Genomic DNA, 18704 nt, shown 5'->3' on the forward strand with positions numbered 1-18704 from the left:
TGGGGCTGGCTCCTCACTGGATCAGTTGCCTGATCCAGTGGTTTCTGCCATTGTTATTATTAAGGGAAACAGTGACATGCTGAGTCCTACATGCTGAGAAGACCTCTTCTAGCTTGTTGGGCTTTCTGAAGTTCAACCCATTACCTGTTCCATTTTTTTCTCATGATGTTAATTCATATCTGTTCATGAAAGAATAAACAAAAAAGAAAAAGGCACCAAATACTCGAAGTCATGTGATTACTGGAGATAAAGTAGATACTGCCGTCTCCACTCTATCCAGCTCACAACAGTTTGTATTTTGCTAGTTATAAGAAAAACAACTGAGGAAGGAGTATGTTGATCTTTTGTATATGTGAACTCAATCCCACCTGCAAAGCCAATTAGAAAACTCCCCATTCCCATTTAAAAATTACCTCTCAGCCACTGATAGATGCCCAGATATTTATCCAAGTTCTATGAATTGGATTGAAACTGGGCAGGAAATACTGAGTATGCTCTAAGTACTGAGCTTTTATTGCCCAGTTCCCATTATAATATCCCACATTATACACAGTTATTTATATGTTGTCTCACTCTTCAAAATCCAAGCATCTTGAGGACAGGGACTATTTTTTGCTTTTCTTTTTATCACAAGCACTTAGTACAGTTATTGACACAGTTTAAGAAGAAAGAAAAGGAAGAAAGCAGATAGGCAGGCAGGAAGGGAGGAGGGAAGGAAGGAAGGAAGGAAGGAAGGAAGGAAGGAAGGAAGGAAGGAAGGAAGGAAGGAAAGAAGGAAGGAAAGGAGAGAAAGAGGGAAGGAGGAAGGAAAGGAGAGAAAGAGGGAATGGAGGAAGGAAAGAAGAAGGAAGGGAGGGGGAGAGAGGGAGAAAGAAAGGAAAGAAGAAAGGAAGGAAAGAAAGAAAAAGAGAAAAAGAAGAGGAAAAACATTTATTAAGCATTACCATGTGCCAGGCCCTGTGCTAAACATTATCTCATTTTAGCCTCATAACAACTCTGTGAAAGATAAATGCTATTATCACTTCCATTTTATCAGCGAGGAAAGTGAGTCAGATAGAGGGTGATTGTTCAGGGTCACACAGCTAGTAAGTGAGGCTGAATTTGAACTCAGGTCTTTTTATATTAGCCCCAATGTTCTATTCTATTCATAATGCCACCTACCTATCTCTAATTTTTTTTTATTAAAGCTTTTTAATTTTCAAAAGATATGCATAGATAATTTTTCAACATTAACTCTTGCAAAACCTTGTGTTCCAATTTCCCCCCCCCCTTTCTCACCACCCCATAAGTAATCCAATATATTTTAAATATGGTAAAAATATGTTAAATCCAATGTATGCATACATATTTATACAATTATCTTGCTGCACAAGAAAAATCAAATAAAAAAGGAAAAAATGAGAGAGAAAATAAAATGCAAATAAACAATAACAAAAAGAGTGATACACATTAGTTCCCACAGTCTTCTCTGGGTATAGATGGCTCCCTTTATCACAAGATCAATGGAACTGGTCTGCATCATCTCATCAGAATTGATCATTGTAATACTCTTGTTATCTCTATTTTTATTTATTTATTTATTTATAGCTTTTTATTTACAAGATATATGCATGGGTAATTTTTCAGCATTGACAATTTCAAAACCTTTTGTTCCAACTTTTCCCCTCCTTCCCCCCCACCCCCTCTCCCAGATGGCAGGTTGACCAATATGTGTTAAATATGTTAAAGTATAAGTTAAACACAATATATGTATACATGTCCATATAGTTATTTTGCTGTACAAAAAGAATCGGACTTTGAAATAGTGTACAATTAGCCTGTGAAGGAAATCAAAAATGCAGGTGGACAAAAATAGAGGGATTGGGAATTCTATGTAGTGGTTCATAGTCATTTCCCAGAATTCTTTCGCTGGGTATAGTTGGTTCAATTCATTACTGCTCTATTGGAACTGATTTGGTTCATCTCATTGCTGAAGATGGCCACGTCCATCAGAACTGATCATCATATAGTATTGTTGTTGAAGTATATAATGATCTCCTGATCCTGCTCATTTCACTCAGCATCAGTTCATGTAAGTCTCTCCAAGCCTTTCTGAAATCCTCCTGCTGGTCATTTCTTACAGAACAATAATATTCCATAATATTCATATACCACAATTTATTCAGCCATTCTCCAATTGATGGGCATCCACTCAGTTTTCAGTTTGTGGCCCCTACAAAAAGGGCTGCCACAAACATTCTTGCACATACAGGTCCCTTTCCTTTCTTTAAAAATCTCTTTGAGATATAAGCCCAGTAGTAATACTGCTAGATCAAAGGGTATGCACAGTTTGTTTTTATCTCTATTTTAAAAAAGCATTCAGTACTTGATGGTTTTAATTAATAAGCAATTGCTACTTACCTTGATTCTCCAAGAGTTAGATTGTGCTGTACTCCATAAAATACCTGCCTCCTTGATTTACAGAGAAACATTTATACATAAGAAGTTATTTGGATCTATATGAAGGACTGTGGAAAATAAGTGATTTTTAAAATTATTTTTCAGAGGAGGAAAAGCACCTTCCTTTTCAGAAACAAGATGGAAAGACACAGCAGAGACAGTAATCATTGGAGGTGGCTGTGTTGGTGTGAGCTTAGCTTACCATCTGGCCAAAGCTGGAATGAAGGATGTGGTACTTTTGGAAGCATCTGAACTCACTGCTGGGTCTACATGGCATGCAGTAAGAAAAATACTATTAATCTATTCATTTATTCAACAATCATTTAATAAGCCTCTACTATGTTCAAGGCATTATGCTAGGGAATGGAGATAAGATGAAGATGTACATATATTTAAGATATTACTTCTGCCCCTACTACTTTTTATCATAAACTATTTACCTATGATTTGTTTTCCTCTTTTTACTGTTTAGAACATGGAACTCCCAGATTAAACAACAACAACAATAAACAATACTTCTCACTATCAATGCAAGCAGATGCCCCCTCTGAAATTTACACACTTAGCAAGGTGTCTAGGGCCACTAAGATTTGAGTTTATCTGAGATCACATAGTCAATATATGTCAGAAAAAATTTGAACCTACATCTTTCTTGACTCAAAGGCCACTCTATTTCTATACAGACTTTATCAGACTAACAGTCTGAAAAAAACCTATGGACCCCTTTTCAGAATGTTATTTTTAAATTTACAAGATGAAATGCATAGAATTACAAAGGAAACAAATTTTATTAAAATAAAATTATTAAGATTTTTTTTTAAGTTGACAGACCCCAGGTTAAGAAGCCCCAGAGAGTCTTTATTGAATGCACTAGAATGTAAACTAAGGGAAGAGGCTATTTTAAATTTGGAATCAGATAACTTGGGTTTAAATCCCCAGCTTTCCCATTTTTTACCATGAGACCTTAGACAAATCATTAAATTTGAAAAAGGGTAAGGAGCAGAATCTTTTGCTGTTTGTAGACTTTTTATTGAAAGGAATAGGTGGAACCTCTAGACTATTTAGCAGAGTCAAGGTCATTGTTTATTCACTTACTTCACCAAAAAAAGAATAGCTCTAATGTTTATAGCATCTCCCTCACAATAATGCTTTGAGGTGTGTAAGGAGTGTTTAAATACTGGTCCCCAGAGAAGGAATTTGAGATAAAACAACCTAAATTTACAGTTAGTTAAGTTGCAGAGTTGAAATTCTCCCTCCCGTTGGGCTGTGACATTGTATCAAACCTCCTACTTCATTATCAATTCCAATTCACTCCTGCTAAAGAGTTCATGATTGGGAGTTTCCTCTATCAGCGAAATCACAAGTTTGGTTCAATTCAATACAATCTCCAAGCCTACAATTAATGCAACTAAACGTATTTTTTTAAAGAATTCAATTGTACTTTTAAAAAGTATACACAATGATGACATTGTTGCTGAGGTATCTCTTCATGAAAATGTTCTTCTCTAGCCTCATAATTTCTTAGACTACTTTGTATCTTTTTTTTTTTTATCTCCATAATCCTTACTTTGTATTATATTTATTTTTGTGCATGTTGAGGTCAGAGAACAATTTAATGGTGCTTTGCTTACTCATAATGCATCAATAAATGCTTTTTGATTCTAATTTTTATTTGCTTGTTTGAATCGATGTCCTTCATTTATTCAGTGACAGATACGAGTCCTCAAAAGTCTTAGAAATTTTTTTTATGCTATTAAGACTTAAAATTGCCCTGAGACTTTTGGAACATTCTGTATGCAAGATACAGCCTGAAATTCAATAATCCTTTGCCCTCAGGAAGCTTCCAATTTAGTAGAAGAAATAAGTTACACATTTACTTCAATAATTCATTTGATCTGGGGTCTCATTGACATGGGTGAAGATTCCATTGGGGGCAACTCAAAACTCACTCATGACTACTAATTCTGTTTAATTTTTGATGTCACTGCACAGATCTGCAGGGTATTCACCCAGAGAACTAAGGACCTTTTAGGATTTTTTTTTCTTTTATATTTTATGGTATCAGTGGAATACTAAGGCTACTCATGCTATCTACATGATCAGCCCATCTCTTTTTCTTATCACATGTTTTCTCTATGATATTCCTTTACACCACTTTTAATAGCATTTATATAGCTTTTTTTTTATTTATTTTTTTATTTAATAGCCTTTTATTTACAGGATAAATTTAGCTTTTTGAGGTTTGAAAAGTGCTTTAAACATGAAGTCTCATTGTATCCTTCTAACAATCTTGGGAGGCTTTTTATTACCCCCATTTTACAGTTAAGGAAACTGAGGCATATAGAGGTCTGGTGATTTGTCCAGAGTCACAAAGCTAAGAAGTGTCTTAGGTTGGATTTGAATTCAGATCTTTCTGACTCTTAAGTCCAGTGCACTAACCATTGAATCACATAGTTTTCAAATATATATAACTTTAATAAAACGTAGGTTCTTATTAGTGCACGAGAAGTACAAAAGAAACTATAAGAGTTCAAAAAAAAGTTAGGCTGGTAGAACAGAGAAAACTTTATGGTGGAAGTGATATTCAAGCCGAATCCCTTGTTCTATTCTGGGGACTGATGTGATGTTAGCTATTTAATTCTCAACAGGTTAACTGTAAAAATTCTGAAGATACTGATTCTTTTTCATTTTTCTTTTCTAAGGCAGGTTTAACAACTTATTTTCATCCTGGCATAAATTTGAAGAAAATACATTATTACAGCATTAAGCTTTATGAAAAACTGGAAGAAGAAACTGGACAGGTAAATGGATTAAATGAAAGAATTCATATTTAGATCACCATTGACTTTGATAAGCAAGGTTCATAAAGAGATTTAAACTGGTGAAAAATGCTCTCCTTTTCAACTTTATTGCTTCTTTTCATCTGTGTGGATGAGAACATGCAATTACCTCAGTAGCATACAATTATGATATAATGTAGGAATCAGATTAGAGTGTACTGTGAAAATCCCTGGTATTCAATTTAAAAATTAATTCAGTCTACAATATCTTAGAATTTTGTCTTTATATAATCAATTTTTTTCTTCCCTGGTTTTTTTTAAAAGTACATATGAAGCCACTTTCAAAACAAAACATCAGTATTATTCATATCTAAGTTGAAGTCCTTCTGTATTTGTTCTCTGAGTTGTCTAAAAGTTATATGAGGCAGGTTTTCCATATGTTTCAACAAAAATGATAATGGCAACAGCAACTGAAGTTTATCTAATGCTTTAAGGTTTGCAAAGAATCTTATTATATATGTTATTTCATCTGAACTTCACAAAAACTCTCTAAGGTTGTATAGGTTTTATTATTGTATATTTTGTTGGATAATATAATAATATTGTATATTATGTTGTATATTTTGTGTTATTATTTTGTACAGGTTTTATTCCCCATTGGATTATAACTTCCTCGAGGGCAGGACTACCTTTTGCTTCTTTTTGTATCTCCAGGACATAGCATAATGCTTGGCCCAGATTAGGGGCTCAATAAATGTTGACTGCTTTTATAGATTAAAAGCAAAACATTAATAGCCCAATGAATATCTAAAATAAGTGAGCCTAGAATTCAAAGCTCTAAAGAGTTTTTCCTTTATCAACTGGTTTATACCCTACTATCTACAAATATGTACATGCTCCCCTATCCTGGAAAAAAAAACCCTATTTGATCTCTTTATCCTTGCTAACTTTGATTCTACCCTTTATAGAATCTGCCTTTTGTAGCTAAAATCCTCAAAAATTCTGCCTCCTCTTTCTCCCTTCTCACTCTCTTCTTAACCCCTGGCTTCCAACCTTATTCCACTAAAACTGTTTTCTTCAAAGTTACTAATGATCTCCTACTTGTCCATTAATTTCTTAGTCCTTATGTTTTTCTTTTTTATTGTTTTATTTTTTTCTGGTTACACATATACATTAATTTTTTAAAATATACATTTCTTTATCAATCATGTTGGGAGAGAAAAATCACAACCAAAAGGGAAAAGCATGAGAGAAAAAAACCCAGAAGAAAAAGAAAAAAAAAACATGTGTTGATTTACATTCACTCTCTATAATTCTCTCTGTGGATGTAGATGGCCTTTTCTATCCAAAGTTTATCAGGATTGCCTTGGATCACTGAATCATTGTGAAGAACCAAGTTTTTCATAATTGATCATTGCACAATCTTGCTGTTACTGTGTATACTGTATTCTTAGTTCCATTTGTTTTTTTCAGCATCAGTTCATGTAAATCTTTCCAGGTCTTTCTAAAATCAGTTTGTTCATCATTTTTTTTTAGAGCAATAGTATTCCATTACTTCTCAGTCCTTATTCTCAGTGACTTTGACACTTTGATTACTCTCTCCTTGATAATTCTCTTTTTTCTAAGTTTTCGGGACACCAGTCTTTCCTAGTTCTCTAACTACTCCTTTATTGGATCCTCTCCCAGAGCATGCCCTCCAACTATAAGTGTCCCACACCTCTATTATACTTCACTTAGGGATCTCATCAGGTTCCATCTTTATGCTGATGATTCTCAAACCCTGACCAGGTCTCTCAGCTGACTTTCATTCAGTCTGCCTTCTCCAATTGCCTTTCAGACGTTTTGAACTGGATGTTCGGTAGACATCTTAAACTTAATATGTCCAAGACAGATCTCACTCCGCCATCCTCCTCTGCTCTGCCACTTTCCTGTTATTGTAGCTGGCAAAACCATTCTTCTAATCCCTCAGGCTTGCAAACCAGGAATCATCCTGTACTTGTCATTCTCACTCCACATCCAATATGGTGTCAAGGTCTATCAACTCCATCTTTGCAATATCTCTCAAATCTGTCTCCTTCTTTCCTTTGCCACTGCTACCACTCTAGTAAAGGTCCTCATTATCTCTTGTATAAGTTATTGGAATAGTCTGTGGGTGAAACTACCTGTCTCAATTGCTTCCCTACTCTAATCTGTCTTCTATTCAGCCATCAAAGTGATTTATCTAAAACACAGGTCTGACCTTGTCACACACTCCACATGCACTCACATCTCTGTGAAATCCAGTGACTCCAGTTTGTCTCCAAGATCAAATACAAGATGCTCTATTTAGCATTCAAGGACTTTATAACCTAGTCCTCTCCTACCTCTCTAGTCATTTTATACCTTACCCCTTTCCTTGTAATCTTCAATCAAGTGACACATCACCTAGCCTCCTGGGTGTTTCAAGATACTCCATCACCAAGCAACAAACATTTTCTCTGGCAGTTTCTCATGCCTCTAACACTGTTTACTTCACTCTGACTACTAATTTCCCTGGCTTCCTTTAAGTTCCTTCCCTGGCTTTCTTTAAGTTTCAACTGAAATCCTATATTTTCTTGAAAACCTCTCCCAAACTCCTCTAATTCCAGTGCTTTATCATTGTTATTTCCTCTAAATCCTTGAATATAGCTTGCTATATATATATATATATATATATATATATATATATATATATATATATATATTTACATGTCAACTCTCTCTCTCTTGAGGACAGGGATTGTCTTTTGCATCTTTTTGTGTCCCCAGAACTTAGCACAGTGCCTAGCACATAGTAGATACTTAAAAATACTTATTGATTGATATTATCATTTTAGAACATTTTTCTTAACATTGATCTTACATTTTAGAACAATTTTCTCTAAAGAAAATTGGCCTATCCCTCTATTTTTGTCCACCTGCATTTTTGATTTCCTTCACAGGTTAATTATACACTATTTCAAAGTCCGATTCTTTTTGTAGAGCAAAATAACTGTATGGACATGTGTCTGTATGTATATATATATTATTTAACTTATACTTTAACATATTTAACATGTATAGGTCAACCTGCCTTCTAGGGGAGGGGGTGGGGGGAAGGAGGGGAAAAATTGGAACAAAAGGTTTTGCAATTGTCAATGCTGAAAAATTACCCATGCAATCTATCTTGTAAATAAAAAGCTATTTAAAAAAAGAAAAAAAAGAAAATTGGCCTATTTAAAAGAAATACTAGGTTACTGAGTATAATACTATGGTTTATGTTTTCCATTTTTGTGAAAAAATACTTGCCAGAAGTACAATTTCTTTGGGCTACGATTCTGCAAATACAAGATGCCTATTTGTGACTGTTTAATAGATGTACAGTGTCTAGCCCAAAGTGGTACTGACATATCTTGGAGAGATGAAAATAGGCTAGAACATAAATGGTAGAGGTTTGGATCAAGACAAATTATCATTTTTTTTGATGCCATGTGCTCTTCACTTTTTTTATAATTTTCTGACATTAACACATATAGACCTTTTTTTCACCCCCAGATCTGTTATTTTAAATTTTATTTCTCAATTTACTGGTCTCCTTTCTGGGCTAGTTACCACTGTGAATTCTCGGTTTTCAACCTTGGGATGGTGATTTGCTTGCCCCTCTTTTCTTTTTCTTCAATTATTAAGTTGTATTCATGTCTCTTAAAAAAACCAACCTATTATAACCATTGCTCAATATACCCCCATCCTGCTTTAAATTAAACAAAAGTGGAAACAAAAACAATCTGACAAGATGACTATATTTGACTAGTATATTTATCATTCTATATTCACCTGGATACAAAAAAAAGGAGATATGTTTCTTTCCTCCTCTTTTCTCTGAGCACAATCTTTGTCATTTCAGTTAATCTGAATTTGACTACATTTTGGTTCTGTTTCCTTTTACATTATTGTAGCTATTGCATTTGTTTTCATTTTGGCTCTACTTACTTTTGGGTTATATATTTTCTACTATTTCTTTGAATTCTTTATATTTGTCATTTCTTATAGTCTTATTATGTTCTGTTATTTTCATTGAGTACAGTCTGTTCAGTTTTTCCCCAAAGGGCAATTACATTATTTCCCTTTTTTTTTTTTTTGCTTTTGCAGAGTCCTACTATTATGTATGTGTATGTATGTGTGTGTGTGTGGTGTGTGTGTGTGTGTGTACATTTGTTCTTTCTCTTTTCTAATTTTCTGTGACCTCTGTGATTCCTTTCCTCTGAGACTGTTAATTGCACCCAATTGTGAGCACCAGTTGCTCTTGCCACTATTTCTGTAGTAAATGGAGAAGATATGTATGACAAGTAGGAAATGGTCAAAGATTCATAGGAAATTAGAAACAAAATATGGAGACTCCAGTCCTGGGTCTTAGGTCTTTTGATCTTGGCCAACCTCCAGAAAATCCAGATCTTCCTTAAAATTGATCCAGATACCTTTCTTTACATCTGAGCCCTAGACTTTCATTTGCATTACTTCTGAATTCTAACTGATCCCTCATTTCAGTTAAAGGCATAGTGCATTCTCTATCATACTTAAAATATACACTCTCTTTTTTCTTGGAAATAAACTCCATAAACTCTACTTTTTTTGGTTGTAATATGAAGGAGATGGGGAAAATAATTGGAAAGGGATAATAATTCAAACTAGATTAGGCATCACATCCGATTGAATCAATCAATCAATATTTATTAAGCATCTGGTATGTGCCAGGCAAAGGCATCTGGGTGGCTCAGTGGATAGAATAGTTGGCCTGGATTCAAGAAGACCTGAGTTCAAATTTGGCCTCAGACACTTACTATCTGTGTGATCTTAGGCTAGTCATATCTTTGCCTTAATCCACTGGAAAAGGAAATGACAACCCACTTCAGTGTCTTTGCCAAAAAAAAAAAAAAACCCAAACCTATAGATAGCATGGATGTGATATAATCACCGAGTCAGACACAATTGAAGGAGTGAATAACAACATGCTAAGAAGAACTGGGGATACAAAAGGCAACCCTTCCCCTCATTGAATTCACAATCTGATGGGGAGGCAAGCAAACAAAATACATACAAACAAACAACATATAAAATAAATAGGATAAGATTAATAGAAGGAAGTCACTATGGTTAAGAGAGTTTAGAAAAACTTCCTATAGAAGGTAAGAGTTTTAGCTGGAATTTAGGTTAGATTTGAACGAGGTTTACCTGATTCCAGGACCAGAACTCTATGCACACCTCACTACCTCTAAGTAGTATTATTGTTGGATAATCTATATAAACCATCTGGGTTCATACAAACTGGGTCCAATCATGGAGATTGGTTCAATGGATCTATTTCTTTTTTTTTTTTAACTCATTGGTAATACCTGGAGTTCCATAAAAATCTGATATGTTTACCAAGTATAGGTAAAAAGAATACTGAACTTCTAGCATTCAAGGTATAGTATAAATATTAGGTATGGGATCTTTTTTATTTCACCCACAGGAAATGCACAAGGCAAAAAAAAAAAAAAAGATTCCTAGGAGCCTATCAAAAGATGCAGAAATATGTCAAACACTTAGAGAGTCCATCTAACCTCCTCTTCTCCCCTGTACTCCCAAGAAAGAAACTGATTTTGGAGTTTCTTCTGAGGGCTACATTGCCCAGTTTTAGATACCCAAGAGTCAAGTCCCAGGAAAGATGTCTCACCAAAGTGGATAACTTCTTTTATACCAGAGGGACTGAGGGTCCCCAGTGACATCTCATGTGGTCCTACATTCCTTTCCAGTTCCATTTGGACTTTCAGCTCCAGAAGAGAGGATGTCCTAGTATCTTTTCCCTATTGTTCCTGCCTCTACATCTGGGCTTCTTTGAGTGCCTTCAGCTAAACCAAATTTCCCATCTCCCTTTTGATTTTTTTAAATTTTAAATGTTCTTTGGAATAGAGAATTCCCAAATGAGGAAAATCTCTCTACAAATACATATCAACAGTTTTATAGTCTTAAAGAATTATCTTATAGCTAGTATATTTCAGAGGTGGAATTGTTTTAGCCAGAAACATGAAGGGCTTCTCCTCCCAGATTGATTTTTTTTAACTTGATAAAAGAGACCATTCTCTGTTTCATTTCTTACCTAGTCTTCTTCACAGTCTAATAAGTCCTGTTAAAGATCTCAGCTTAAAAAGATCAAGATCTCCTACTGCATCCAGGGCCAGATATCTATATCTATATCTTGCCTGTGGATCTAGATGGCTCCATGAAAGAAAATGAGGCTGTTGGAGTTTACCCAGCCCTCCCTCATTTATATCTGATTCACTTGCATGTCATGGCATCTTTTCCCTGATGTCAAGATCCTCTTCCAGAACAAAGGACAAACAATCATCAGAACAACCATTTGATATTTCCAATTTCCCCACAAAATTCTATACCACCCTTTCAGGGCTCATTTTTCCATCCTTGCTGGAAGATAACTCACTTGCATGTCATAGCATCACATCCCTTATGTCCTGATCCTCTTCGAAAATGAAAGACAAACAATAATAGCAGAAAGGTAAACATATATTGGGGATTTCTACACAAACAACTCCCTTTCCATCAATCAGATCTTTACTACCTGAGGAACTCATTGATCTTATTCTTCAAGTATGATATTGCTCAGGATTAGATGTTTGATAATTTTCCTTTTTCAGAGAATTCATTGTATCAGGAAATTCCCTGCTCTCTTCAAAAAATCCATTCTCTGAACTTTCAACTCAGGTACATTCAAAATTGGGATTAGTCATGAGGTAAGCCCCCAAAACATTTACTGTTTAGGAGATCTCTCTTCTTTGGCTTGAAGGCCAGATTCTGTGGTCATTCTGATTAGAGAATTCAAAATTCTCTACCCAGGAAGCTAGAATTCAGGTATATTGTCAATTAAATATTCTCTTAGGGACCATACAAATACATATCTATTTTTACCATATAGTTCTGATATAAGTCTGGGGGAGGGAAGGGAGAACTGTGCATGGGAACAGATTCTGCCCCCAACTCTGGAATTCAGGTCTGCTCTGTTGTTCTCTAGTCTGATTTTTGAAGGTGAAAAGGGAAAGAGCTTGCTTGACAGCTTGTTTTAATGGAACAACCAGGAGAGGCAATTCCTCTGATAAAAGTCCATACTTCCGAATCTCCTCTGAGTCCCCCAGGTCCTTTCTGCAAGGAACAAATGTACACATACCTTCCATGGGGAGATGAAAAAAAAATGATCTAGTGGACTTCAAAGTCATGTGATCATCAAATTGACATAGTAATAACTTTCTTCAGATCCCTTAGCTCTCTAATCCTCAAAAAAAGTGCCAGATGTAAAGAAAGCAGCTGAATCCTTACAAAAAAGTATTTTTTAGGTAAATTCTTTACCAAAAAAAATCTACATGATTGAACACTGGGCAACTTTAATTCTTAAAGCATTCACTCAGCAATTCTACTGAATCAGCCTCCATGTTTCTATTTAATAGTTTTGTAAATGAAATCCATAGAAACCTTTCCCCTTGCTGCTGAGACTCTTATATAATGATATCTTCCATCCAGCAATAAAAAGCAGACACTAATCCTGCCTATCTAAATAAGAAAAAAAAGGGAGCAACTAAAAATGTGCTGTTTTCTGACTCTGGGCTGGCTCTAGGTTAAGAAATCTCAAGACCAAAGAGCCTCCACCTGAAAAACTCTCCTTTCTCCATCCTAGGGGGAAAAAAGCAAAAACAAAAAAACAAACAAACAAACAAACAAAACTACTGACACAGATTCAGCCAGGTGAAGAGATAGAAAGGAGAAGAGGGAACAAAAGAACAGGGGCCAACACTTATGGCTCTGCCAAGCCTTAAGGAAAAGAGATTTAAATACAAGTGGGGACCAGTCTTTATCTGTCCCTTTACATTCCCCTTGGGGTAACTCCAAATAGAGAATTCTATATGCTCCAAGGCTTGAGGAGCCTGAGGCAGCCTTGCAGCATAGCCTCAAGGGGATAATAGAAGACAGATCCAGAGTGACTGGGAATTTTTTTTAAAGGTTGGAACATTAAAGATTTCTGTAGAAAACTTCTCATTAATAGGGCAGAAAATAATTAAATAAGTCAACAGTGAGATCTCAAAAGCCTAAAAAATTTACAATAAATTAACAAAGAGAATACAAAGCTATCTCTTGACCAATTATAAAATAAAGGAAAATTAATCAATAACTGATGAAATACAGAAATTTGTAAATTCCTAGAGTTCATGTAAAAACAAAAAGAAATTCTAGAATGATTCAAAATAGAAGTGAATTTAGGAAAGAAATTAGGAATGAATATAGGTCAGAATTTAGAACTCTTGATGCAGACTCTTAAAACTCAACTGATTAGAAAAATTGAGTCCCTAATGAATAATCTCTATAAAGAAGTGGAGAAAATAACAAATTTGAAATTCAAGAATATTAAGGTGGATAGAAAGTATCTCATATAAGAGAAACAAATGGTGACAATTTTTAAAGAACATGAAAATTCTAAACAAGCAAAAACCATTGAACACAAAAACAAGAAGCACAGAAATATATTAATGATTACAGATCTCCTAGAAGAATATGACAAATAAAAAAAACTCTGAATACTACATTGTAGGTACAAATCCAAGAAAACTGGTCACAACTTCTGAATACAGACAGCTAATTGGAAAAATCCACAGATTACCTCTACGAAAAAAATAAACAAAAGAACACTACAAAATCTAGGATAGACATTGATTAAATTTAATAATTTCAATCTAAACCAACAAAATGTTAACAGTGGCCAGGAAAAATACCTTCTAACATAGAATAAAGGAAATTTAAATAAGATTTTTTTCTATTGCCATCAAAAAAAAAATCATAAAGGAAAAATAACAGTGTATCCTGAAAGAAAAAGAACTAAGCTGTAACCTAAGATGATATGCATTGTAAATCTGTCTAATCATTAACATAAAAGAAAAAGATGTATGCTCAACAAAAGAGCCATGTGGGGCATCCCTATAAAAACAACAACATTAAAACCAAACTAGATATGAGCAATATATATGACATAAACAAAAGAAATATCAAGAAAGTTAAATACATATACATAAGCAAGAAAGAAAAAATAATGAAGTCAATTATTCTGTGTTTAGAAGTTGGGTTTTTGGGGATTTTTTGGTTTGTTTGTTTGCTTGTTTTTTAGATATAGAAAGAGAAACACTGATCTACAGGATAGAAAATAAATCAGATAACAAAGACAGATAATGACATTTTATAAATTCCTAAAAGTATGTGATCTCTTTGAGTTATTTTTTAAAATAGTATTTTTCCCCCAGGTACATGTCATGAAGATATTTAGCTCTCATTTTTACAAAATTTTGAGTTCTAATTTTTTTTCCTCTCTCCCTTCTCCTCTTTCAAAGATGGTAGGCAGTTTGCTATAGTTTATACATGTATTATCATTAAAAATATATTTCCATGTTAGTTTCAAATATGAAGAAGAAACAGATCAAAAGAATAAATATGAGAAAAATAAAATAAGTGAAAAAATATGCTTTGATCTGCATTGAGAGTCTATCAGTTCTTCATTTGGTTGTCAGTGGCAATTTCCTTCATGAATCCTTTGTAAGTACAAAGTCGTCCATCATTATGTTGCTGAAAAGAGCCGAGTCAGTCATAGTTGATCAACTTAAAATTTTGCTGATATTGCATGTGATATTTTTCTGGTTCTATTAATTTCCTTTTGTATCAGTTCTTATCAGTTTTTCAATTTTTTTCTGAAATCTGCCTCTTCACCATTTCTTATTGCTAATAATCCATTATATCTATATAACATAGCTTGTTTTAGCCATTTCTCAATTGTTGGGCATCCCCTCAGTTTTCAATATTTTGCCACCACAAAAAAAGGCTGCTATAAATATTTTTGCATATGCAGGTCTTTTCACTCTTTTTATGATATCTTTGGGATACAGACCTAGTAGTGGCATTGTTAGGCCAAAGGGTATATACAATTTGATTGCTCTTTGGTCATAGTCCAAATTGCTCTCCAGAATGATTATAATCAGTTCACAACAATGCTTTAGTGTCCCAGTTTTACTACATCCTTTCCAATAATTATCATTTTTATTTTCCTGTCATCTTCGCCAATCTGATAAGTATGAGATAGTATCTCAGAATTGTTTCAATTTGTGTTTCTCTTATCAAAATGATTTAGAACATTTCTTTACAAACCTATAGATAGCTTTTATTTCTTCATCTGAAAACTACCTGTTCATATTTTTGACCATTTATCAATTTAGGAATGACTTGTATTTTTATCAACTTAACTCAGTTCTCTATATATTTGAAAAATGAGACCTTTACTGAGACACTTTCTGTAAAGATTGTTTCTTTGCTTTCTGCTTTCCTTCTAATATTGGTTGCATTGGTTTTGTTTGTACAAAAGCTTTTTAATTCAATATAACCAAAATTATCTATTTTGTATTTTGTAAAGCTTTCCTCAATTTCATACTTTTTCACATGATTGGCTTTTAATCTGCATGTGAATTTCCATATCTTTTATCAAATGTGGTAGCACATATGTTTTTATTCTGCCATTCTTGTTCAGTCATTTCAACTATGTCCAACTCTTTGTAACTCTGGGGTTTTCTTGGCAAAAATACTGGAATGGCTTACCAATTTCTTGTTTATTTTTCTGCCACATCTTTTTGCTAAAAATATAATATAACCAGTATAATAATCCTTCATTTTAAAATAAATCTTTCTTCATAAACTCGTATTTTTCAAAAAGTTAGAAGAGAAAATACGTGTTTTTCCCCTAATGACAATTTTTAATATTCTTTTCTTGTGGTTATTCTGACAGGTGGTGGGCTTCCATCAACCTGGAAGTATCAGACTTGCAACAACTCCTACAAGAGTAGATGAGTTTAAATATCAAATGACTCGAACCCGATGGCATGCCACAGAACAATATCTTATTGAGCCTGAAAAAGTACAAGAGATGTTCCCTTTACTGAACATGGAAAAGGTATTCTCTCTTAAGTAGGCCATCAAATAACTTACTGAATTGAATTACAATTGAATTTTCTACATAGGTGCAAAACACATCAATTTAAGACATTGTATTTTCATGTCAAAGATCAAAACTTGATGAATAAATACAAGTCTTTGAGAATTGTTAGGTTGAGAATTATATCTGTTCAATGTGATTGGTTTTCCTTTTTGTGCCACTTGGGAATACACTTTCAACATTTTTCTATAATTACACTGAAGGATGAAAAGTAGGTCTAAGGTCCTTTACAATTAAACTTTATTTGAGAATTACAGAAGAAAAAACAAACAAATCCCTGATTGAATAATGTGAGGACTATGGATAGGTTATTTATGTATATATATAACATTAATGTATAGCATTTCTTTTTAATTTATTTTAATATTTATATATACATTATATATTTATATATAAATTCATATTTAAATATTAATTTATTGTTTTCATATATAATGTTAAAATATGGTATTTATAGTATATTAAATAAAAAGAAGTAAATAAGAAACTTATTCCCATAAGTTACCCATAAATACTCAAATATGATTCAAACTATTTCTAAACTTCCTTGAAAGAATTGTATCAAACTTGCAAAGAGATGTATTTCCTACTGTTTATATATATATATGTATATATGTGTTATATACATATATATAGATATAGATATAGATATAGATATACTAAGACAGAGAATTATGTTGAACAAGAGATGCTGTGCATTTTCTGTATAATATCATTGCTTATCCCCATTCTCTTTCCGTCCCTTAATGAAGAAATCATTACAGTTCTGTCCTCAGACTTTGATTTTTCCTTTTTCTTTCTTTTCTCTTCCTTGGCAATTTTATTCATTCCCATAATTTCAACTATCACACTGTATAGGTGATTCTAAATCTGTAATTCAAACCCAGACCTTCCTCCCAAGCTCCAGATCTTCATTTTAACTGATTATTTATGGGCATCTCCATATACTAGTTTGCCTGGTACCTTATGCTCAACATATCAATGAATTAACCAGTCAAAAAGCATATATTAAGCACCTTTTATGTGCAGACATTATGCCTTTCTTTAGAAATAAATACAAAGCAAAGCAAAAACAGTCTCTGTTTTGAAGGAGCTTACATTTTAAGGAGGAAGACTATATAACTATAAATATATAAGTATATAACTTTATAACTATATATATATATATATATATATAAAAGAAAGACACACAGAATAGATCAGGGCTTCTTAAACTTTTTCCACTTCAACTCCTTTTGCCCAAGAAATTTTTACGTGACCCTGGATATATACATATATAAAATAGGTACACAAATCAAATATTTGCTGATAATAACTCATGATTTTATAACCCCCATATTTAATTACAAGACTCCATATAGGGTCACAAACTATATAAGTGGAGGATAGATGGCAGGTAATCTTTTTAAAAAAAAAAGTTTTTATTTCTTAATTTTTTTTTTGATGGTAGGTAATCTTAGAAAGGCTCTTGTACTTGGCAGGAGGGGAGGATAGAATTGGGAAAAGGCCTCTTACAGAAGGTACCATTTGATTTGAGACTTGAAGAAAACCAAGGATTCTAAGAGGCAGAAGTGTCAAAATGAATTTGTTACCTCCCTTTCTCTCCACCCCTAATCCTACTGTGTCTTGCAGGATTTGGCAAGTACTTAATAACATCAAAAAGATAGAAATAATTAAATACTGATTTGGGAATTATTCTTTAATCAACTGGCTATGTATAGTCAGACTACCAACTTGATAGAGCAAAGACAAAAATTAGCATAAAACTAGAAGAAAGAATAAAAATGGGAAAAGGTGTAATGTGTCACTAAAACATTTCTATCCTGACCTATTCATGAAATTGTTGATCATAAAAGATCAGATATGAATGGAAGAACAGACAAAATTTATAAATATTTATAATAGCAAGTTAATCTGTACAAATCAATTGTCATAAAATAATGACCAAAAATCCTCAAAAGTTCCTTAGTCAGCAAAAGTTTGTTGATGTATTTGCCAAGAAGAAATATATGGCAATCAAGGAAACCAATGCTTTAGACAAGAAACTAATTTGTAAAACCTTTGGAAAAGGAAGATAGAAGATTTGAGCAGCATTGCTTCATAATACAAAAAAGAACCAAAATCAATGTAATGAAAGCTTAGAAACCCAAGGAAGTAAATCTGTCGTTAGGTTATTTAAGAATGAAAATCAAACAAAAAATAGAAAAAAAAATTATGCAAAACCAAAAACTTTTAAAAAATGATCAAGGAGAGTAGGTTCTTTACACTTGGATTCTATCATCACAGTTCCAAATATGCTTATAGGGATGGAACAAAAGAGAACAAAAATGGGAAAAGCAGCTGCATTATTTAGAGAGATCTGAGCTAAAGGCAGCACAATTATGTGGTGCTTAGGAATTTAATTTTATAAAAGGATTGAA

The 18704-nt window shown here is 33.4% G+C and overlaps 1 protein-coding gene across 2 annotated transcripts in view; it reads left to right on the forward strand.

The window, feature by feature from the left end:
- DMGDH (dimethylglycine dehydrogenase) overlaps positions 1-18704 on the forward strand; it is a 103056-nt gene that overhangs the window by 6205 nt on the left and 78147 nt on the right. For both annotated transcript variants that reach the window (XM_023495798.2, XM_003759434.4), the window contains exons 2-4: positions 2545-2719; positions 5142-5240; positions 16078-16242. In XM_023495798.2, the coding sequence (XP_023351566.1) occupies positions 2660-2719; positions 5142-5240; positions 16078-16242 (324 nt within the window). In that variant the 5' untranslated portion in view covers positions 2545-2659. The remainder of the gene's footprint in view (positions 1-2544; positions 2720-5141; positions 5241-16077; positions 16243-18704) is intronic.

This window comes from Sarcophilus harrisii, chromosome 1 (assembly GCF_902635505.1).
Source record: "Sarcophilus harrisii chromosome 1, mSarHar1.11, whole genome shotgun sequence".
NCBI lineage: Eukaryota > Metazoa > Chordata > Mammalia > Dasyuromorphia > Dasyuridae > Sarcophilus > Sarcophilus harrisii.